Here is a 24150-nt window from a genome sequence, read left to right as displayed (position 1 = left end):
CACATTTTCTTGGGTGGAAATATTTTTCAGTAATGCCAAACCAAACCTATTAGGTTGGCAAGCAAGTTAAAATCCAGTCCGATCAACCCACCCAGTACCCACTCCTAGATACAAGCTATATTCTACAGAAAAATTTATTTAAACTAAAGACTTAGGGTGCGACACTCGGCTAAGCCCATACCTAAAACAGAAAGTCAAATCAAATCAAACTGGATAATACTTGGATACTCACTGGTGCCCAAAGAACCGAGTCTTCGAAGTGGCCCAATTAAAATTTTACACTGTCCAAACACTCCCAAACACTAGATATGCGCACACAGAGACACCCCTCTTCTTCCTTTCTGTCGACCCCTCTCTTCTTCGTCCACTCTGATCGTTTCTCTCCGATCCCTCGCTTCTCCGGCGACCTTCTCCGATTCTAATTTCTCCAGCAACTGCCAATGGACGGCCTCCCGCGATGGACGTTGGCGTTCCCCGCCGGCCTTAGCCTGCTGCAGCTCCCTGATGGGCGCAGTTGTTTGTGGTCATAATCACGATCTTCAAGCCATGGCCAGAAAACAAGAATGGTGGAGGCGTTGGAGTCCTGGAGGAAGATGGGGATGTTTGGAATTGGAAGAGTCATTAGCTTTACAAGTTTTATAAAACTATAACTTTAGTAGGTGTCTTAATTACATTGGGCCAATTCAATGGGTCAGTATTCCAAGTATTGTCCAATCAAACTGAGCACGTTAGCACACCTGCCACTTTGGAGGATAAAGTGCCTTCCATTTTCCATGGCTGCTGCGAGGATAAACTAAAGTAGATGTTTCCTCTGAAGCCATAGATCAACAAGTTTCTTCGCTTACAACTAAAAGAGGAAAGTCCCTTCCATGGCTGCTTTAACTGCTACTGCCCCAACTGAACGAATACATGTATTCTGGCACGAGGGCATGCTCAACCACGACTCCGGCCATGGAGTATTCGACACTGGAATGGATCCTGGTTTTCTAGACGTTCTAGAAAAGCACCCAGAGAACTCTGACAGAATCAAAAACATGGTTTCTATTCTAAAAAGAGGTCCCATCTCACCCTACATATCTTGGGTTCCTGGAAGGCCTGCTCTGCTCTCTGAATTGCTCTCTTTCCACTCTCCAGGTAATTAATCTCACTTTCCAAACTTTTCAACTTCTGGGTTTTGGTTGAATATGATTGGGGTCTTGAGGTTTTGAATAATGGGTTCTATTGGGTTTTTTCTTTATGTGCCATTAAATTTGGATTTAATCAATTACCCAATACACTTTCAGTGCAAATTGATGTGGGTTTTTGAAATTTTAGTCTTTGGTTGATATATTAGTGATTTATGATATATGTGAGTTGGTTATGTTATGAACAATATTGTTTTGGGTAAGTAGAGTCTGATATTGGTTTAATTGTGATTTTGTACTAGAATACATAAATGAGCTAGTTGAAGCAGATAGAGATGGGGGTAAGATGCTATGTACCGGCACTTTCTTGAACCCCGGCTCATGGGATGCCTCGCTCCTTGCGGCCGGTACTACATTATCAGCAATGAAGCATGTACTTGATGGACACGGAAAATTTTCTTATGCATTGGTTAGGCCTCCGGGTCACCATGCTCAGCCTACACAAGCTGATGGCTACTGCTTCCTTAACAATGCCGGTCTTGCTGTTCAATTGGCTTTAAATTCTGGCTGTGCAAGGGTTGCAGTTGTAGACATCGATGTTCATTATGGAAATGGGACTGCCGAGGGGTTTTATCGGTCTGATAAAGTTCTTACAATCTCCCTTCACATGAATCATGGTTCCTGGGGCCCTTCTCACCCACAAACTGGCTCTGTTGATGAGCTCGGTGAAGGGGAAGGGCTAGGTTATAATTTGAATATACCTCTGCCAAATGGGACAGGGGACCAAGGATATGGACATGCCATGACTGAGTTGGTTGTCCCTTCAGTCGGAAAGTTTGAACCTGAAATGATAGTTCTGGTCATTGGCCAAGATTCAAGTGCGGTAAGTTAAATTTTCTGCTCAACTCTAATCTGATTAGCAGCTGATTGCTTATTTATTTTGAATGGGATAATGTCTGGTTGTTTAGGATATGTGTTTACTGTCTACAATATCTTTCCTATGGAAGAACTTAAAGTTTAATCATGAAATATCTGAATATCTGCCTCACTGTGCTATAGAATATCAGGGTTTTTTTGTCATTATATCTTTTCAATATTCGGGGCGGAGAGTTCAAATTATAGGACGTCTCTAAGGCAGTAGCTACCATTGTGATTATAATGAAAATTCGTCTTGCTTAGCAAAACTGAAATTCTCATCATCTTTAGGTCAAAAACTCCCATCATCCTAAAAATAGCCGTTTGTCTATAGGAATTACTGTTGGCATATTTGATTTTTCATAAATCCGTCATGTCCCGAACTTCAAGCTTTTCTTTTGCTAGTTCAAAGGAAATTTATTGTTATTGTCAACAAAACCTGAAGTAGTTCATAGTATAACACTGCTTGTGCTTAGTTTGATCCAAATGGAAGGCAATGCTTGACAATGGAGGGTTATAAAGAGATTGGCCGGATGGTTCGGGGCCTGGTGGATAGACACTGCAGAGGACGTCTTCTGATTGTCCAAGAAGGTGGATATCATGTTACCTACTCAGCCTATTGTCTTCATGCAACACTTGAAGGTGTGCTTAACCTACCAGTTTCTTTATTATCTGATCCCATTGCTTATTACCCAGAGGATAAGGCATTTGTTGTAGAAGTAATTAAATCTATAAAAAAGTTCCAGAAAGACAATGTACCGTTTTTAATTGAAGATTAATTTGGACATTGCTTTTAGGCAACCTTATTCTATATTTGTATTCTGTCGATGATATATGAATGTTATATTCGAATGAAAGGAAATCTTGTTGCGTATGCTTCATTGTTTCTGTATGAACACCCGAATATTGAAGTACACCTACCAATATTCCGATGAAGAAAAAACACGTATTCCTATGAATGCATTTAGTCTTCGTATTATATGGTTTAATGTGCCTTCAATGTTTGTTGCTAAATTAAGGTTGAAAAGAATGTCTGTTACTTAGGATTAACCAATAACAGCACACATACAAATGCTTTCCTTTTCTCTTGCACCATTGTTGTTGTCAATGCTTTGCGTTGCGTAGACTAGCTCTTCCCCAAAAGTACCTCCTTTGTTTCTTATGATGTTCTTTTCTAGTGTTGGACTAGCTTTCTAAATTCTCCAAGTTTTGTTTTGTGATTTATTTATTTATTTTTTTTTTTCTCTTTTTTTTTTGACAAAAAATAGTATCTACACTATAGGATGCAGGAGTAGGCTAAACCTCACAATAGGCTAGCAATAATGTGGTTCAAATTCGCTTTTGGCGAGAATCAAACATAAGACCTCTCACTTACAAGTAAAGAGGAATACCAGTAAACCGTAATACTAAGTGGCACTACATGTTCTGTTTTTAGAATGAAAGCACAGGCAAGGCGTCTTCTTTGCAGGCTCTATTAGTCAATGTCCGATTTGTGAACTCTTTTGTCTTATGGACTCACGGCAGGAATTTTTTTCGTGTGTTGTTCCATGAAACTATGTTAAACATGAGTCAACCGTTGTGCTAATAGCCCTTTTGCTTATAGTCCAGCATAAAATTTCTGGTTTATTGGTTAATCCTTGTGCTAATAGTCCTTTTCACTGGTCTCAAATAAGTGATTCCTAGTTGTAGCTTATTGAAAGCTGTTGGAGATGAATCTTTATATTCACTTTTAAGTGGTTTATACTATTTATTTTCTTGTTCATTGCATCCATTGATGTGTTTGTCGATACTTCACCACGGTGACATCCTATGTTTTTACAAACTAAGGAGCCGTTTGATAACCATTTCACTTTTAATTTTTTGTTTTTACTTATGTTGTTTCATATTGAGTTTAATACTTGTACTTAAGAAAGTACAATTATTAAACTCAAGTATCTAGGCCATTTCTACACTATTTCTCACATCATTTTCACCATTTCATAATATCTTACCTCATTTTATTTCTAGTCTTCACATTCTTTAAACTCCTATCCGAATTTTTTTTATTTTTTTATTTTTATTTTTTAAGCAAAACAAACATAGCATTCTGAAAAATTATTAAGATTACGTAAAGATAAGAAATATGGAGAGTTACTCATTTATAAATATGGTATTTTAATTCAATTAACTAATAAAGTTAAAGAACAAACTTAAATAATAAATTGTTGAGAGGCTAAAAAATAGTTCATTCAGCTGGAGATGATATATAAATATGACCTAACAATGTTCATTAAAAAATAATTTTTTATAGGACTATAATCTGAACGGGAGTTAAACATAACTTCTTCGGTTGAAGATGGTCTTAAGTCTAATAAAAACCTCTAGCAATACATTTTATGGAGGCAAGTGGTGGGCTCGAATGTGCCGTCGAACTAACCAGCTACGTGATGCCAGCCTTTGAGCCTGCTGGCAAGGCCCACGTCATTATGACTGACATCAGCAACCAGCAAGCGAGTCCTACAACTGAAATGGTGATCGGCGAGTGGGTTTTAAGGGGTTAGTGGACAGGAGATGCTTGTGCAAGGCATATAAATTACCGTGTTTAGGTGCTGATGGTCGATGGGTTACATAGTCGGTGCCCAAAGCAGTTGTTCCAATCTAAAGCTGACAATGCTCTCCAATCTTCTTTGCTCCGTCGCGTTGAACATGGTCAAAAATTCATGCCCAAAGTTTAATTTGTCAACAATTAATGCTGAGTCCATTGTCAAAATTACTTCTTTTCAATAAAAAGTTTAGAAGAAGATGGTGATTACGGGTTGTGTTTTTCTAGTAGTAGATGTTGAGAATAAATCCCGTATTGATGAGATGCGAGGCATTACATGTGCTTATAAATAGTTAGGTTACTCTCCATATTATCAATTGGTTTTAAGATGGAACTTCAACTTTCTTCATAATATCAAAGCAAGTCTAATATGTGAAGTTCAACAGTCACATGTGCTCCACGTCACCCTGTTGTGCTATCTACGTGTTGGGCTTAAAAATTCGTCACACGTGAGGGGGCATGTTGAGAATGAATCTCACATTGATGAGAGGAGAGACATTGCATGTGCTTATAAGTAGTTGGACTACTTACCGCATTGACAATTGATTTTATGTTGCAACTTCAACCCATATTGGCAAGAGAAGTACTATTTATAGTGAATAATAAGGGCAATCTACATCCCCTTGCTTTCCACTAAGTAGAGATGCTCTAACTACAAAATAAAAAATTGTTTGGCAAAACATTAACAAACATACCCTTAGTATCTTGTGTCGTGTCAAAGGACGGGTAAATTGTCGAGTAGGTTTATATGGTTGAAAGGAACAATTTTGTTCAAATGGTCAAAAAGGTGTTAAGATGAATATAGCTTGTGCTTTCCCAATTAGCAAGTGGAACCTTGTCAGGGTCTCCGACCCCCACACCCAATCCTTTTTCTGGGATGAAGTTGAAGATGGTTAATTTCTTATTATAAAGACAAGAGGTGAGAAGTATGTCCAATGCTTGATTGTCAAGTGTGCCCCATCTTATAAACCAAATGACAAAATTATATCCCAACAAAAGTAATTAATGACAATTCCACTTTATAGTTGTATGCCTTTTGCTTTTGTCATTCATACAACAATCAATTACTTACTCTAATCCATGAAACTTTTATTCGAAAATGATTAAGATTGAGGAACGCACAATTTTTAGAGCTCATTTCGTTCTTTAAAAAAATTAAATAAAAAAAAAAAATATCAATTACTACGTTAACACTTTTAAAATTTTTTATGTTGAGTGGTAATTTTGTGTGTGTAAATTTATCTTACGTCGTTGCTCCTAACTCCAGAAAAAGGAGAAGAAGAAGGGCATCAAGTAGTCGATAGTCGGCACTCCATTTTCATGTCAAATTCCTATGATAATGAATCTTAAACAAAATTGCGCAAAAACTAGGTCGTCACTCAAAAGCGATGCGCTGTGTGGCCCAAACACAATGATAAGTAAGCAAGTGTCACTATTTCTCAATTGGGCCCTGATGTAGTGCTAAACGAGTAAGGGTGCTGTAGAAACTTCTTTTTTAATGACTCCACTCTAAGTTTTTTAGGAGTATCTACTGACATAAACTTTACCTAGGACATGCAAAAGAAGTAAACCTTACTGGATGGGTGAGGTTAAGAAGCTAGGACATGAGGGTAGGGTTCAATAAAGTAAAATGGGTTTAGCAGTGTGGAATACAAGAACCTTAACGGTAAATCTATAGAAATAGTGGAAGTTATGGGGAGGAGAAGGATAATTATTATGTGCCTCAAGGAAACTAAGTGGGTTGATCTTAAGGCAAAGAATCTTGAAAACTCATGTTTTAAGCTTTGGCATTTGGGCACAAACAGATCGAGAAATGGTGTTGGCATCGTCATGGATAAGACTCTAACAAAAGATGTTATAGATGTTAAAAGGGTCGGGGAGATAATTATAGCAACCAAGATTTTAATCATCAATGTTATTAGTGCATATGCACCTCATGTTGGGTTGGATATAAGTCTAAATTAGAAATTTTGGGAAGATCTTGGAGAATTAGTTCAAGGAATCTCTCAAACGAAAAAGTTACTCATAGGAGGAGATTTAAATGGACGTGTGGGCAACAAGACATGCAACTACAGAGGTTTCCATGGTGACCATGGTTTTGAGGATAGAAACGAGGAGGGGGAAGCCATTTCAAATTTTGTAGTGGCATACGATCTCTTTCTAGCAAATACTTTTTTTAAGAAGAGAGAAGAGCATGTGGTCACCTGCAAGAGTGGGTCATCAAAAACACAAATAGATTTCTTTTTAATGAGGATGGGGGATTGTATAAATTGTAAGGATTGCAAAGTTAATCAGGAGAGATCCTAGATAACCAACATCATCTGTTGGTGGTGGATGTACATATCAAAAGAGAGAAGAAAGAACAAGACCTTCAAGTGTCCAATAACTAGATGGTGGAATCTAAAAGGAGAAAAAGAAGTCACTTTCAAAGAGAAAGTACTCACTCAATGTGTTTGATATAGAGGGGAACACTAGCCTAATGTAGGATTATATTGTTAACTATATCTAAAAAGTTGCAAGAGGGTATTAGGAGAACCCAAGGATTTTGCTCCACTTAAAAGAGAATCTTGGTTATGGAAGGAGGAGGTACAGGAAAATGTTAAGGCTAAGAAGTAATGTTGTAAAGCCTTATACAAGGATAGAACCGATTAAAACTGTGAGACGTATAAAATAGTAGAGAGGGAGACGAAGAAAGCCATTCAAGAAGCAAAGCTAACGGCTTTTGACAATATGTGTAAGCAATTAGATACCAAGGAAGGAAAATTAGATATTTGTAAACTAGCTAGAGCAAGGGAAAGGAAGACAAGAGACTTGAACCAAGTAAGATGTATCAAGGATGAGAATGAAAATGTTCTAGTTACGGAGAACACGGTTAAAGACAAATGGATAGCTTATTTTGAAAATCTTTCTAATAAAGGATATGAAATGAGTACTTTTTTGGTGAGTCGAGTAATTGAGTTAAAGTGTGGAAAGTTTTGGGAGAGACAGCAATAACATGACTCACAAACATTTTCAATAAGATTTTGAAAATGAAGAAAATGTCAAATGAGTGAGGCAAGAGACACGAGTCTTAGACAATCAATTCGGGTTCATGCTAGGGTGCTCAACTATAGAGCAGTCTATCTCTTATGAAGATCGATGAAAGGATATAGAGATATACAAAAGGATTTGCACATAGTCTTTATAGATTTGGGAAAAGGGTAACATACGGTCCTAAGACAATTTTTTTTTTTTGAGGATTCTATAAAAGAAAGGAGTACAGGTAGCATATATCCAAGCAATAAAGGACATGTATGACAGAGCAAGGCTGCAGTCCTGAAGAACAAACTGAAAGCTTTCCCATAACCACAAGATTACACCAAGACTTAGCTTTAAGTCCTTACCTTTTCGCATTGGTAATGGATGAGCTACCATGACATATTGAAGATAATATCCCTTGGTGTATGCTTTTCACAGGTGACATAGTGCTGATAGATGAAACGCAGAAGGGAGCAAATTTGAAGCTTAACCTTGGCGGGAAATATTGGAATCTAAAAATCTTCGCCTAAGTAGGTTAAAGACAGGATATATGGAGTGCAAGTTCAATGGAAATGGGTGTCCAAATGAGATAAGGTAAGGATTGGATATCAGGAAGTACCGAAGAGTGAATGTTTTTGTTACTTTGGATCTATCGTGCAAAAGAACAAAGAATTAGATCGAGACCTCAACTACAGAGTACAAGCTAGATGAATGAAGTGGAAGAGTGCATCAGGTGTAATGTGCGATCGTCGTATGCCACTAAAGTTTAAGGGAAAATTTATAGGACGGCAATAAGACCAACAATGCTTTATGACACAGAATGTTGGGCGGTCAAGCATCAAAACGTGAAGAAATGAGTGTAGTGGAGATGATAATGCTTCGTTGGATATGTGGGCACACAAGAAATGACAAAATTAAGAACAAGTATATCCGAGATAAAGTAGGAGTGACTGCAATTAAAGATAAAATGAAATAAAATCAGTTAAGGTGGTTTGAACATGTGAACTGAAGACTTAAAACTGCTCTAGTTAGAAAATGCGTATATAAAATAGGCTCGGGACAAAAAAAAAAGATAAAGGAAGCCCGAGAAAGACTTGAAAATAGACTTTAAGAAAAAACATGAAGTACTTAAAGTTAACAAAAGATTTGATGCAAAACTGAGCTCAATGAGTTTTAGAATTTATACAACCAATCTCACTTATTGAGATAATTTGTTGTTGTTGATGAAATTTTTTAAGTGTACAAGTTATTATTATGTTTCGAGTGTTAACGAGTTGTAGCGCATGGGATGGACAATACAAGTCACGCCAAAAGAAGCACTACAAAACACCATAACAACAAATTAATATAAAAATGGTAAAGGAAACAAATCTAAAATAAAAATGGAAAATGAAAAACAATGGACTTGAAGTTTGTAACTACTGTTTATTTATTTATTTATTTTTAAATTATGTATTTGCGGTCCTTTATTCGATTACTACGTTTACCTATTCATTGCTTATCCAGAACATCATTGTTTTTTTGGGTAACTGCTATTGACTTCTGAAATTATTATTTCAGTGATCTTTGAGCTAGTCTAAATCAATTAAATTAACTTCTTACCGTCAGATTAGAAGAAATTTCATTTATTTTATTATCAAATATTAGTACATGATTCACTTTTGAGGATAAACTGATAAAATCTTCTCCCCATCTGTCATTCCTTCTACCCTAAATCCTTCTCCCACCAAAACCCTTTGCCATTTTTTGCCCCAATTCACAACTTGCATATGTAAGAAAACTTGAATCTTCCATAAATTGAAGAGAAATTCCGCATAAAGAGGAGTAATTCACATGTGGGTTCGCAGAGGTCAATTGGAGCTGTGATGAGGAAAGAATGTAAACCGGGAATTCATGCCATAATCAAGAGTTCATGGACGGATCGTACCATTGGAAACTGGAAAGTTTTTTTTTTTTTTTAACCAAATGGAGTTGTTAGGTTATCATCGTGTAGAGGGAAAAGGATAATTTGAAATATATATATATATATATATACACATATGACTTTTTCTGCATCAAACCATCTAGGGCTTTTATATGACATATGAGAAGAAAACTTTACCCCTTAAGAGTGAATCACGTATTAGTATTTGACGTCAAATTGAATGAAAATTTTCAAATCTGACTATAAGGGGTTAATTGGCTGACTAAAATAGTTCAAGCGGTTAATTTACCAGATAATTTATTGAGAGGGTCAATTTCAATTGAAATAATAGTCTAAAAGGTCAAACGGCAGTCTACCCTTATCTTTTCTCTTGTACACTTTTTATTTACTCTATGAAAGCCTTTACAACTTATGGTTTTCGTACTAAACATAAAGAGTCTTGTTATGTTATATGTCATATGAAGATGTGGACTTCCAAAAGGTTCTAAATTCTAGTTTGCTTTTACTTTTCACAGTAGTAAAAGAAAATAGTGAAAAGAAACAATTCATTGTGTTCATTTTGAATATCGGTTACTTGCCACTTAATATTATGGTCTAATGGTATTCTTCTTCACTTCTAAGTGAGAGGTCTTAGGTTTGATTCTCGCCAAAAGCGAATTTGAATCACATTATTGTTAGCTCATTATGAGGGTTAGCCCACACCCCAACCCCCTTAGTGTAAATAATATCATTTATTAAAAAAAAAAAAACATAGATACGTTGATTAGCACCGAAGTTTAGTAGTATTTTTCTTCACTTGTAATTAGAAAGGCTTTGGCTCAACTTCTGTGAATGAGTTTGATATCAAATGAATATAATTGAGTCATTGTGTGGCCTAGCTCAAACTTCAATCCTTTCGTGTTATATATCTTTACTATTTATAGGAAAAAAAATTGAAGGAGCCAGAGCAACATTTGCAACTATTCTTCTTTTAGTATCAGTTGTGGCTTCAATGCTACATAGCACTTAATACTACGGATAACTTAGCCGTTAGATTTGGTTTCCACAACTTTTAGATCTTCTATCTCATTCATTCATTTTTTGAATTACTCACTATTACGTACTATTGAAGAATAATTACTTCGTATCATTTTCGTTATTTGTATGAATCTGACTAAGTTCCCAAGAGGGGGAATAATTAAGTATTTGGATTTTTCATAAATGAAATATGTTGTTCTTTTAAAAAAACAGGAAACCTTGTAAGTAAATGAAGAAAACACAAGAAAGCGTATTGAGTAACATGGAGCACATAGGTCGTAGAGCTGGATACGTGGGCGAACCAGATTCTAATATAATGTAACTTCTTTCCATGCAAAGTTTCGAAAATTTTCAACGTGTAACAACTCTCTGCTTTTCGAAAATAGAAATTGTTATTATCACTCCAAACATTCTATTTAGAAAGAAAAAAAATTTGCTTATGAAGAGTGCACAATAGGATTTTTAAAATTCTAATAATAGTTGTTCTAGAATATTGCAAAAGAAATATTGGTGGGAATATGAAACACCATGGTGATTCCTAGTCCGAGAAGATATGATTTTAATCCCACAGCCTACCAAGAAGGACAAAGAGTTCGTACAAAATCCCCAATCAGCGGAGAGCATTAATCCATGGGACTCCTCGTAGTCTCACTTATTTCGCCTTTGCCTTCCCAGTCTCATCACTTCTTGCAAGAATTTGGTTTCTCAATTTTACCCAATGGAAACTTTGTTTTTTGAAATAAAAATTCGTTAAGTATTGGTCACTAAAATAATGTCGAGCATTTTGGGTAGCTCCGTTAGATGTTTCGAATTTTTAGAAAGTTATATCTTGTTTGTATTTTTAAACAACAGAATATTTCTGCTCAAGATTACTAATGAAAATTTTCCATGTTAAAATTTTCATCCCTTATTTTCCTCCTATAAGCCCGTTATTTTTTATGGAAATTCCACCATTACTACTTAAAATAATAATTCGTCCACATTATGGCAAGTTTAGAAACAAATATTAACAAATTTTTAAGTATGCAATCAAATTTTCAATTAAACCAAAATCCAGGGATCAATATTAATTTTCTCTTTTTCAATATAATTAAATGAGCTGCTAGACCCACCTAGTGTTCTATTTTTCTATTCATATTATAATCTCATCCAACATAAAAAGTTTTAAAAAATAAAAATGTTATTTCCCCACTCACTATTATTTCTAAAATAACTTCTAATATGTTATTTCTCCATCCACTATTATTCCCAAAAAATTGAAATGTTATTTTCCCAACAGTGAAGTCTTATCCGATGATAATTTATCAGAAAATAAATAACCTTCCAAATGCTCTGTTGCTGTGTGTTTATGTATTGTTTTCACAATCCAATGTAAATCTAGGCTCATGTTATTTTTTCGGGCCCTACTGATTATTATATCTTTTAATATCTTTATTTCTCATTATGTAAATAGGTAAAATTATAATTCGAATTAGAGAGATAATCCTTCTACCTTTGGCGCTGCTGACTGCCGACATTTGGATGATGATTTGTTCTCTCAGCCTCGCTAGCCGACCTCATATCCGGCAAAACAGTCAGTTCACTGCTTTCACTTTATCTTCTCCAATTCAACTATTGAAGTCAGCCGAGAAAAAAGGGTAAAAGAAAAAGGGAGAAAAAGCTAGAGGCTGTCATGGAGCTCGTGGTGTGAAGTATAAGGTAAAAAAAGAAACCCAGAAAAAGTATGAGATAATAACCTTTTTCTGTTTCTCAACTTTGAATTCTCATCTTGGTTTTTTCCAATTTCCCAAAAAAAAAAACCTTCCATTTTCTTCCCCAGGTCATATTTTCTCAGCATTGCAGAATCTGGGTTTTGTTTTTCGTACTCTGTTTTGGTGAATTCTGTAAAAAAAAAATCCAGTTGGGTTTTTGGGTTTTTGCTGCTGTACTGACTGATTGGTTATGGAGAAAATCTGGAGAAGGAGGAGGATATGCGTGTTTGTAATTTTTTGTGTTTCCATGGTGGCTTATGGAACCACTTTCCCAGGCGACTTGAAAATTCTGAATGATTTCAGAAAAGGGTTGGAGAATTCAGAGCTTTTGGAATGGCCAGACAATGGAAGTGACCCTTGTGGCCCTCCTTTATGGCCTCATGTGTACTGCAATGGGGACAGAGTCTCACAGATTCAGGTTCAGAAAATGGGACTCAAAGGTCCTTTGCCTCAGAACTTCAACCAGCTCTCTAAGCTCAGCAACCTTGGCCTCCAAAGGAACAACTTCAATGGGAAATTGCCTACCTTTAGTGGCTTATCAGAGCTTGAATTCGCTTACTTGGATAATAATGATTTCGATACAATCCCTTTCGATTTCTTTGATGGCCTTAGCAGTCTTAGGGTTATGGCATTGGATCACATTCCGTTGAATGCGTCTACTGGATGGTCTTTGCCTAGTGAGTTGGCAAAATCTGTTCAATTGCAAAATTTGTCCTTGATTGAATGTAATTTGGCAGGATCGTTGCCGGAGTTTTTAGGGGCATTGCCGTCTCTCTCAGTCCTGCAACTTTCCTTTAATAGATTAACTGGTGTGATTCCGGCGAGTTTTGGAGAGTCTTTGGTGCAGACATTGTGGTTGAACAATCAAGATGGGGGATTGACCGGTCCTATTGATGTAATTGCATCAATGTCGTCGTTGACACAGGTTTGGCTGCATGGAAACCAATTCACCGGAACAATTCCAGCCAACATTGGAGATCTTTCTTCTCTCAAGGAACTCAACCTCAATGGCAACCAACTTGTTGGTCTGATTCCGCAGTCACTGGCGGACATGAAGCTTGACAAATTGGACCTGGGAAATAACCAGCTAATGGGTGCAATACCGAAGTTTAAGTCCGGTAATGTTTCTTATAACTCTAATCCATTTTGTCAGACTGATCCTGGGCTGCAATGTGCCCCAGAAGTTATTGCACTTTTGGATTTTCTTGGTGATTTGAATTATCCATTAAGTCTTGCATCTGAGTGGTCGGGTAATAATCCGTGTGAGGGGCCTTGGTTGGGGTTGAGTTGCAATCCTCAGACCAAGGTTTCCGTCATCAATTTGCCTAGACGCAAGCTAATTGGTACTTTGAATCCTTCACTTGCAAAGTTAAATTCTTTGATTGATGTAAGGCTTCCAGGAAACAACATAAGTGGTAAAGTTCCTACTAACTTTACTGAGTTGAAATCCTTGAGATTATTGGATATAAGCGGAAACAATATCGAGCCTCCTTTACCAAAATTCCATGACAGTTTGAAGGTCATCATCGACGGAAATCCTCTTTTAGTTGCTAATCAAACTGTTGCCCCTCCTCCTTTATCTAGAAGCCCACCTCTACTCAATAGTTCACAACCTCCATCAGACAGTCCATCAGATACCCCATTATCCAGTGGTGGAAAAACACCATTATCCCATAGTCCACCCTCACCAATTACACACTCGAGTCCTAATCCATCTGGTTCTGTCCAAGTGGATGTTCAGCCCCAAAATTCTAAGAAATCAAAAACAGTTATTATTGTGGCTGGAATCGCAGTTGTTTCTGTTGCGGCTCTTCTGATGATTTGTCTATTTATTTACTGCTGTAAGAATAGGAAAAAAATCTCGGAGGTTCCTACTTCCATTGTGCTTCACCCTAGAGACCCATCTGATCCAGAAAATACGTATAAGATTGCAGTTTCTAGTAATACCACTGGAAGCTTGTCAACTAAAACTGGGATTACTGCTAGTAACTTCAACAGTGGAACGGAGAACTCTCATATGATTGAGGATGGGAACCTTGTCATATCTGTTCAAGTTCTTAGAAAGGTGACCAAAGATTTTGCACCCGAAAATGAGCTAGGCCGTGGCGGATTTGGAACTGTTTACAAGGGTGAACTAGTAGATGGGACAAAAATAGCAGTTAAGAGAATGGAGGGTGGGGTAATCAGTAGCAAAGCATTGGATGAATTTCAGTCAGAAATTGCTGTTCTTTCCAAGGTTCGTCATCGACATTTGGTTTCTCTTTTGGGTTACTCCGTTGAAGGAAATGAAAGGCTTCTTGTCTACGAGTATATGTCTCAAGGTGCTCTTAGCAGGCATCTTTTTCATTGGAAGAGCTTCAATCTGAAGCCTTTATCTTGGACAAGGAGACTCAGTATTGTGTTGGATGTTGCAAGAGCGATGGAGTACCTGCATAATTTAGCCCGCCAGACATTCATACACCGAGATCTCAAATCTTCTAATATTCTTTTGGATGATAACTTTCATGCAAAAGTTTCAGATTTTGGGTTGGTGAAACTTGCACCGGATGGGGAGAAGTCTGTTGCAACTAAGCTTGCAGGGACATTTGGATACCTTGCACCTGAATATGCCGGTAAGATTTTCTTTTGAATCCGTTGTCAAATTTGGTTCTGGAATTGAATTAACAGATAACTTAAACAGCTGAGCATGCAAAAGAATAGATGATAAATATGTAAATAATGTGGCTGTTAAATTGACATCTTTTCGTTTACATTTTCATGTTTAGTACGCAGGTCAAGTGTCATATACTATCGTAAACAGAAAATTAAGATATATACTTACAGGTTACGATTATAAATTGTTGTTGTCTTGTACTTATAACACGTCTCGACTGCTGTAATTTCACATAAATTCCTTTTATTTTTTCACCTCGAAGAGAGATAAATCGCTTCTGAATGGTGAGAATCTATGTGATATCCTGCAGATGATTGAATATTTTAGTTTTCAAATCGGTATGTACTTTTACATCTGATCCACATAATTTGTCTTTCTAAATCACGATATTTGATTTCAGTGATGGGGAAAATTACAACAAAAGCAGATGTGTTCAGCTTTGGAGTGGTGTTAATGGAACTTTTAACTGGATTAACAGCGCTTGATGAGAACCGGCCAGAGGAAAGCAGGTACTTGGCCGAGTGGTTTTGGCGAATAAAGTCAAGCAAGGAGAAGCTTGTGGCTGCAATTGATCCAACTCTTGAAGTAAATGAAGAAACTTTTGAGAGCATCTCAATGATAGCGGGACTGGCTGGTCATTGCACAGCGAGGGAACCAAGCCATCGGCCTGAAATGGGGCATGCAGTGAATGTGTTGTCCCTACTTGTTGAAAAGTGGAAACCTATTGAGGACGAATCTGATTGCCTCTCAGGGATTGATTACAAGCAACCTCTACCTCAGATGTTAAAGGTTTGGAAGGAATCAGAAAGCCAAGGAGTCAGCTATAACAGTCTCGAGGACAGCAAGGGCAGTATTCCTACAAGGCCTAATGGATTTGCAGAGTCCTTCACTTCCGCAGATGGGCGATGAGTAAAGATATAATTTGTAAGTCCGCAGAAACTATCGGCTCTTGCAGCAGTATACTTAAATAAATCTCTATGTAGGATATGATATTAAGCACTTCCTTTTCGTTAATGTCCATTCTAGTGCTCCGGAGGACTTTTTTCTTGAGTTCTGAGAATTGTCTGGTAGATGTCATCAACGTAGATGGAGGATGTGCGGTTCATTTTTTTGCTTGTTTGGTATTTCATGAATTATGTATGTATTTTTACTTTATATACATGTTAGTTTGCAATTAGTGATTGAAGCAGTAAAAAAAACATCAACAAACAGACCTGTTGATTGTAATTATGTATGTATTCAGTTCTGGAGTTTGAAGAATAATGTCGTGTTTTATCTTGTTCATGTCGCGAGAAATTATTTTAAACTCAAAGCCAATCCATTATCCAAATGCATAGACCCAGGCCCAACCATTTGCAAGTTTATTTGATGTGTTCTATCATGTTTGGGGTTAGTTTTATATAGAAATTCAATGATCCGAAATATTTGTTTTTTATTTTATCACTCAAATATTATCATAATAAAATACTAGACAAATTCAAAACAATTAAGACATTTAAATGTGGCAAAAGAATATAATAGTTACGAGTTTTTATCATTAATATGGTATTTCAGGAACACAATAAATGACAAACCATCTAATTAAGTGGTTTTTTTTATTTTTTATTTTTATTTTTTTTAACAAACAATATTATTTACACTAAAAGAAAAAAGGTGGGCTTAGCCTCACAATAAACTAGCAATAATGTGGTTCAAATTTGCCTTTGGCGAGAATCGAACTAAGACCTATCACTTACAAGTGAAGAGAAATATCACTAGATCATAGTACTAAGGGGTATCTAATGGTTCCGATTTGAATAACTTTTTCCAATAATTATCTATATGAGGGAAGATTTACAAAATAGACGGCACAGATCTTTGAAATACAAGCTGATACGTTACAAGGGTGTTTTTCAAATAAGCCTTTTGAGTGATCCCTTAACTTAAGCTCCCATGTGTGAACCTTCTATGAACTTGATATGTTAAGACTCGATCAATTCTTAATTTCTCTTTTGAAATGACTTTTAAAATGACTATAAGTGCTTTTAGAGCACTTAATTAGTGTTTCTTATAAAAAGAACTTCAAATACTTTTTCAAGGTTTACTTGCATATTTACCAAGGATTGATTCTAAAAATATTTTAACCAGAAATGTTTTCACCCATCTTAAAAGCACTTTTAAACGAGAAAATTATAATGTACTTCCAGTAGAATTGCTTTCAGTGAAAGTGCTTATGAGTATAGCCTTTTTTCAGAAAAGCAGTTCCGAACGATTTGAACTGAAGAATGTTACCCACCCCACCGGTGACCTGACGTTGTTCTTATTTCATAAAAACATATATGAATATGAGCCCCACTATTCATTAGTTTTCCTTTTAAACAATGAGCCTCCCCGCGTACACTGCAACCCCAATCCAACTCCCTCAACTTCCCAAACAACCACCACCACTTCTCCCACTTCTGAACCCTTCCCAGCCCACCTCCCCTAATCCAAACCACTACCGGAAGCACTCCGTCGCTCTCGAAAGGACCAAAACCGCCATAGAACCCACTGTTTCATGGACCTCCTCCATCTTTCACCGATGCCGAAATGGTCAATTAGCTGAAGCCGTTGCACACTTCATCCAGATGAGACAAGCTGGCATTGAACCAAACCACGTCACATTCGTTACGCTCCTCTCCGGCTGTGCTCATTTTCCGGCCAAGGGGTGTATTTTTTGGGCCTTCACTTCATGCTTATGCCCGGAAACTCGGATTGGATATAAATAATGTGATGGTCGGCACGGCGGTGATTGATATGTATGCCAAGTGTGGCGGTGTGGATTCTGCTAGGTTGGTTTTTGATGGGCTGGATGTGAAGAATTCAATGTCTTGGAATACTACGATTGATGGATACATGAAAAATGGGAAGGTTTGGGACGCGGTTGACCTGTTTGATAAAATGCCTAAGAGAGATGCTTTTTCCTGGACTGTGCTGATTGGCGGGTTTGTCAAGAAAAGTCAGTTCGAGCAAGCGTTGGAGTGGTTTCGAGAGATGCAGCTCGCAGGAGTGGAACCAGATTATGTGACTAGAATTGCTGTAATCGCGGCGTGTGCAGATTTGGGAACGCTTGGTCTAGGCTTGTGGATAAATCGTTTTGTTATGAAGCAAGACTTTAAAGACAACGTTAGGATAAGTAACTCGTTGGTTGATATGTATTCTCGATGTGGTTGTATTAGTTTTGCTCATCAAGTATTCGAGAGCATGCCCAAAAGGACATTGGTATCTTGGAACTCAATGATTGTGGGCTTTGCTGTCAATGGGCATGCAGAGGAAGCTCTCGACTTCTTCAACCTGATGCAGAAGGAAGGCTTCAAGCCAGACGGGGGCGTCAGCTTCACTGGAGCACTCACCGTGTGCAGCCATGCTGGTTTAGTTGATGAGGGGCTCCATTACTTTGATAACATGAAGAGAGTTCACAGAATAACACCCAGAATCGAGCATTATGTGCATAGTCGATCTCTATAGCCATGCAGGGAGGTTAGAAGATGCCTTGAGTGTAATAGAAAACATGCCGATGAAGCCAAATGAAGTGGTGTTGGGTTCTTGGTTGGCTGCTTGTAGAACCATTGGGAACATCAGTTTAGCTGAAAGATTGATGAAGGATGGTGCAAACAAGGTTTGAAAGAAGATGAAAGACCTCAGAGTGCATAAGACACCGGGATTTAGTTCAGTTGAGATTGACTGTAACATTCATGAATTCGTGGCTGGTGATAAGTCCCATGTTGACACAGAGTGTATATATTCAACCCTAGAGCTTCTCTCCTTTGAGCTCAAATTATGCGGGTATGTTCTGGAAAACTTTGTGACAGAATCGTATGAATATACTTTTGCAACTACTTGCGAAGCCCCAAAATCAGTCTTGTCTATATATAATTTCGGAAGTGATTTCGTACACCCTTGTTCTACTTTTGCAAACCTCTTCATTTATTTTTCCCCCGATTTTTTTTATTCGATACAATAAATTGGTCAAACTAGGTCATACTTTGTTGAATTGCAATGTTCAGAATGACCAACAAGGAAAAGAAGTGACCTCAAATACACAATTTGAAGTCAGTCTAAGACTCTCATGCTTAGAATGTCGTGAGCAATAGCATTTATCCCCAGATCTTCTTGGTGGTAAGTTAGACATATCACCCAGCATCGTCACACGATTATCACAAGGAACATCTGATACATCAGAAGTGCCGAATGAAAATTCCTGTGTCCTCCAGTGGTCTTACACTCGCAGCCTTTAGCATTTCTGTCGATCCCCATCGAGATATGTTCTCCCACAAGTTGTGTTCCATAGCAATGGCAGAGAGAGCATTCAAGTCATCTATGTTCTCTAGTCTCTTCCATCCGTCCCTGCATAAATTCATAAGCAGTGAAAGTCCCAGTAACTAGAAGGCAACATTCTGACTGGGAAAATATTTGGCTTTGCAAGCGAGAAGGGAATATTTCCCCCAAAAATGGGAGTTTAGCACATGAGCAAGGAAATAATGGACTTTTTGCAAGTAATTCGCTGTTAAATGCCCCGCAGAGATGCTACACCAAGTTGCTTTCCATAAAGCATCGCTTCCACTCTCTCAGCCACCTCTACCTTCCCATGAATCCTACAAGCACCCAACAATGCGCCCCATAATGCCTCATCTGGCTCCACTGCCATCCCCAAAACCAACTCCTCTGCTTCCTCTACCCGTCCCACCCTACCCAACAAATCTACCAAACAGGTATAATGCTCCAGCCCGGGCATCACCCCGAATCTCCGCTCCATCATTTCAAAATACTCCCTCCCCTTCTCTGTCAGCCCTCCATGACTACACGCTGTCAAAATCGTAGTGAAAGTCACTCCATCCGGCCTCTCTCCTGCCTCCACCATCCTATCAAACAGCTCAAACACCTCGCCAAATACTCCATACATCCCATACCCCGCCATAATTGCCGACCAAGAAATCTCATTCCTCATCAGCATTCCGTCAAACACTTTACGGGCACCCACCAAATCACCACACTTCGCATACATACTAATCAACGCATTTGAGTTCGCCAAATCGAAGCCAAACCCATTAACCAAAACAGCTCCATGCATTTGTTTTCCAAGCCTCAACACCGATAACCCGGCACAAGATTTGAGAACCGCAGGCAAGGTATGGCGGTCCCAGGGTTTATTGGCGGCAAGCATACGGAGAAAAATGGACAGAGACTGAGAGAAGAGGCCTTGCGAAGAGTGGGCTCTGATGAGGGTGTTGAAGAGGAAGGTGGGTCGGCGAGTACAGAAGGAGAAAAGCAGGTTGGCTTGCTTCAGTTGGGCAGCGGCGGCGTAGGAGCTGAGAAGCTTGGTTCGGATGAAGTCGTGGCCGGAAATGCCGAGTTTGATAGTTTTAGCGTGGAGCTGCGTGAGGGTTTGGAGGTTCTTCGACGAACTGCAGGCGTCGAGTAGAGTGGCGTAGAATAGTATGAGGCCGCGAGGTGGAGGAACACCCATGGCTGCCTGTACTCAGGTAGGATTTGTTCCTGAGAGCACGAGTGTTTAGGCGATATCAAATTCGACCGTTCTATTTAAACAAATCAAAATCATTACTTTACAAAAATATGAATTATACTTGCATTATCTTTGGGTGAGTTCATTCGCTCACTAACAAATAACATATTTTAACATTAAAAATGTTATAATCGAAATTGTTTAATTTCTTAATCTTCATTTGAAGATCATCTTTACAAAAACATTCTAGTCGGAGATAGTTTAGTCATTCAAACATATTAACTAATCAACGGTATAAGTATTAAGTAACATATTAATGATGAATTGCCTATTGTTTGATAGATTTGGATGGCTAGACAATTTCTGTTTCAAATGATTTTCGGCAAGTATGGTCTTGAAATGAAGATTAAGTCATTAAACAATGCCAATGATAAAAAAAATTTACAGTAAAGATACGTTATTTGCAAATAGGAGAATAAGTTAATCCCCAAAAAACCGAGGGTAAAAGAAGACCAAGAAAATCTCAATTCAACATAAGCGAATGCAAGCATATATTCCAAAAATATTTCTTTGGAAGAAGCCAAGCTCCTAAACACTAGGGGAGGGATACTTCCTCAAAGCACAAACGTGCCACAAGTTTTAGTAAAATTAGATATCACACTTCAATGCCAAAATAATAATAATAATAATAATAATAATAAAACACTATTTCTAGACAAAAGGATTTCGTCAGGCCAAATAAGGTTTCGTCACCTAATGTTTTACTCAACGGAAATTCATCGGGAAATTTTAGTCGGATAAAAGTCATCGCTCAAATGTTTGCCTGACAAATGTTAAAACTTCGTTGGGCAAATTAGGTTTGCTCGACAAAATCACATATAACTATTTCGTTGAGCTAAGTACGTTGACGAACTTGAACCGATGAATCTAATTTCCTGACAATAGTATTTTGTCGCCAAAACCCATTGCTGAGCTAGAATAACATCCTAAACAACGACAATCGTACAATTTTGCTTGACAAATTTTACACTATTTCGTCAAGCAAAATTATATATTCTGAAAATAAAAGAATACAAAAATATTTCACCCAAACGAAAAAGTCGTCAAGCAAGGAGTTTAAAGAGAAAAAAGTTTTTTAAAAAAAATACAAAATACATGCTCAACGAAAGTATTCGTCGGGCAAACTTATCCTCCTACTGGCACACAACTTTTTCTTTAGCTTCTTCGTGCTAGTGCAACTTCTTTTCCCTTGCACATGGCATGTAACTCCATCTCCAAATACTGCAGTCTGGAAGAAGTCTTGTTTCCATGTAGAGAGCCAGATGAAGAAGATCCTCGAGGTCCCAAACTCGACCTGCTCATAGGTCGTAGATCTCTTAGCCTTTTCGTCGCCCAACCTCGTCCATCAACATTTGTAGGGACACATGTAAATCAAGTCTCAGCTGCTCCATTGGCATGTTTGGTTGCTGCTGGGAGAGGTTGACGAGGTACTCGTCATTCTTTTGCGACATGAAGCCTACAAAAAAATAAAAGAGAAACCAATTAAGATTACTAATCACAATTTTAAAATTTTATGTGTAATTAAATTTGAATGGAGTATTTACATTGATAGGATTAAAAGCACACCACAAAATAGCACACAAATGTCCTATCGATTTTCCTTATTAACACTAAGATTTGTCAATTGTAGCATATGAAAATAAGGATCTTTCCTCCAGAAGATTGTTTTATCTAACTACTTAAAATGTCACAAAAACTAGGTTGCTGTCCCTACTGACCAGCCACTGAAAAATAATTAGTAGACTGACTTATACTTATCTAAAGTCTACGAAATTTTGATATGAACATACTAGACACACAGAGCTACACTCACACAAACAGAACAAAAACAGAACAGAAACAGATTTTAAGTAGTTCATAAATTAAGAAAACGAGTTAGGGGAAGTGTTATCCACCACCAAATAATCATGCAAACATGTTATGTTTCATTCAAATTCCTTCTATTTCTGGATGAAGATGCTCAAGTTGGCTCAATGTTAGAACTCAACCTATTACTCTTTCTTATGTAGTATGTTAAAAGAATGACGTTTTCAACTTAACTTAGTCCCTAACATGCAATCTAGAATGGCGTGTTCATAGATTTAACAAGTAGAAATCATTAAGAACGAAAAAAGTTTGAGTCATCACAAGACATCGTAAGTACTAGCGTTGTCTTGCTTATCCTAGAAATTGGTTCACATGTTAATTGCAATTAACAAGTACTACTCTAGAACATATGGAGGTCCTCATTCGACAAGGGCAGGCACACACATATTCATAGCATTAGAATCCTAGATATGCTTACTAAGTATGCATTTGTAGAAAACACATAAATAATTCATCAATGAGACAAGTAGTGAATCAATTTTCATCCATTCATAAAAGTAATTCAAACGAAATGTTATAACAAACTTGCAATCATATTCGGGGTTTCAAAACAGCCCCTAACTACTAAAACTTTAGTTATACATTATTCTCAAATAAAACCAAAAGAAATACATGAGTTTGAGAAGATAAAACCGAAAGAAGAGAATGCCAAGATTTCCTCCTTCCTTTCCTTCCTCAACACTACTTTTAAACCAATTCTTTCTGTATCATTTTCTTCTCCTCAACTCACCCACTAATAGCCATTTAGTGATGACAACAAGTGAGAGGAAATGGTAAAACAATTGTAACTCCTTGGGTAGCCTTTATGCCCATTACACCCACTTAATTTTCCATTTACTCTGATATTTGAATAGGTTTCAGCTGGCTTGTTCTTGGCTGCATCAGTTTTGGCTGCTAGATTTATTGGATTTACTGCTTTCAATGCTTTCTTGTCAGTTACAAACTGTTCAGTCCCTTGGGAACCTTTTAGTGTTAAAATAACCATAACTTCTTCTAGAAACATGATATGAACAATCCGTGAAATGATCCAGAAAATAGACATCCGTAACTTTCCAAGCATATAAAGCTTATTCTCTTATTCATTCTGAGATGTTCGTAACTTGCTTCCAAAGTCAGTTGACATGCACAGGAAGTTTTGACGAATTTGTTACTTAAAATCCCACTTGTGCTATTTTTCTTTTCTTTGCTTGACAAATCCTACAAAACACAAAAACAAAGTAAATAACTCAAAAATATAAGGAACTAACTAAGAAAAGACAAGTGAATTTGATGTAAAATATATATAAATATAAGCTTATCAAATACCCCCACACTTAGCTTTTGCTAGTGCTCGAGCAAAACAAAGAAAACATGAAAAATATTAGCTTCCCCCTATGTGACCCTCATAGAATTTCATTCAAGAAAACAAATCATCAAGAACCTTAGCTAGCACCAAACAAGCTAATCCAAGCTCATCTTCCTTATTCAAATGTTAGCAGTGACCTTTTAATCATCCTTGAAGTGTAGTGTGTGTAATAGCCATGCTAATGCAATTTCAAGTTTTGTTTTAAAACACCACATGCAAACTAGTGACCTTCTCACGGGACATACACTCAATCACACATATCTTTAGTTTAACATGTTTCGCTCAAAGAATCAAATGTGAAAGATCTACCATAAGCTTGCATAAAGATCTCATCTCCACAATCATAATTGCAAAACTAAAATTAAGAGGGCTTTTATTGGATATAATGAGGCTTAGGGAGAGGGTTATAGAAAT

The 24150-nt window shown here is 37.4% G+C and overlaps 3 protein-coding genes and 1 pseudogene across 4 annotated transcripts; 3 read left to right on the top strand and 1 right to left on the bottom strand.

Moving 5' to 3' along the window:
* Positions 1-273: 273 nt before the first annotated feature.
* Positions 274-2975, top strand: LOC137715794 (histone deacetylase 8). Its single transcript, XM_068455140.1, has 3 exons — positions 274-1134; positions 1427-2007; positions 2516-2975. The coding sequence occupies exons 1-3, from the start codon at positions 870-872 to the stop codon at positions 2816-2818; spliced, it is 1149 nt and encodes a 382-aa protein (XP_068311241.1). The 5' UTR covers positions 274-869; the 3' UTR covers positions 2819-2975.
* Positions 2976-12049: 9074 nt separating this feature from the next.
* Positions 12050-16267, top strand: LOC137715224 (receptor-like kinase TMK3). Of its 2 annotated transcripts, XM_068454471.1 has the most exons (3): positions 12050-12277; positions 12399-14942; positions 15384-16267. In XM_068454471.1, the coding sequence occupies exons 2-3, from the start codon at positions 12521-12523 to the stop codon at positions 15890-15892; spliced, it is 2931 nt and encodes a 976-aa protein (XP_068310572.1). In that variant the 5' UTR covers positions 12050-12277; positions 12399-12520; the 3' UTR covers positions 15893-16267. The 2 variants fall into 2 exon arrangements, with proteins under 2 accessions (XP_068310572.1, XP_068310571.1); XM_068454470.1 differs by having other exon boundaries at positions 12050-14942.
* A 1010-nt stretch (positions 16268-17277) lies between these two features.
* LOC137714389 (pentatricopeptide repeat-containing protein At1g05750, chloroplastic-like) lies at positions 17278-19239 on the top strand (annotated as a pseudogene).
* On the bottom strand, positions 18847-20533 carry LOC137716360 (putative pentatricopeptide repeat-containing protein At3g11460, mitochondrial). Its single transcript, XM_068455801.1, has one exon. It carries the CDS (start codon positions 20466-20468, stop codon positions 19509-19511), a length of 960 nt encoding a protein of 319 aa, XP_068311902.1. The 5' UTR covers positions 20469-20533; the 3' UTR covers positions 18847-19508.
* Between the last annotated feature and the right edge of the window lie 3617 nt (positions 20534-24150).

This window comes from Pyrus communis, chromosome 14 (genome assembly GCF_963583255.1).
Source record: "Pyrus communis chromosome 14, drPyrComm1.1, whole genome shotgun sequence".
NCBI lineage: Eukaryota > Viridiplantae > Streptophyta > Magnoliopsida > Rosales > Rosaceae > Pyrus > Pyrus communis.
Note: the sequence above shows the minus strand (reverse complement) of the source record. Positions and strands in the feature narration are given on the sequence as shown.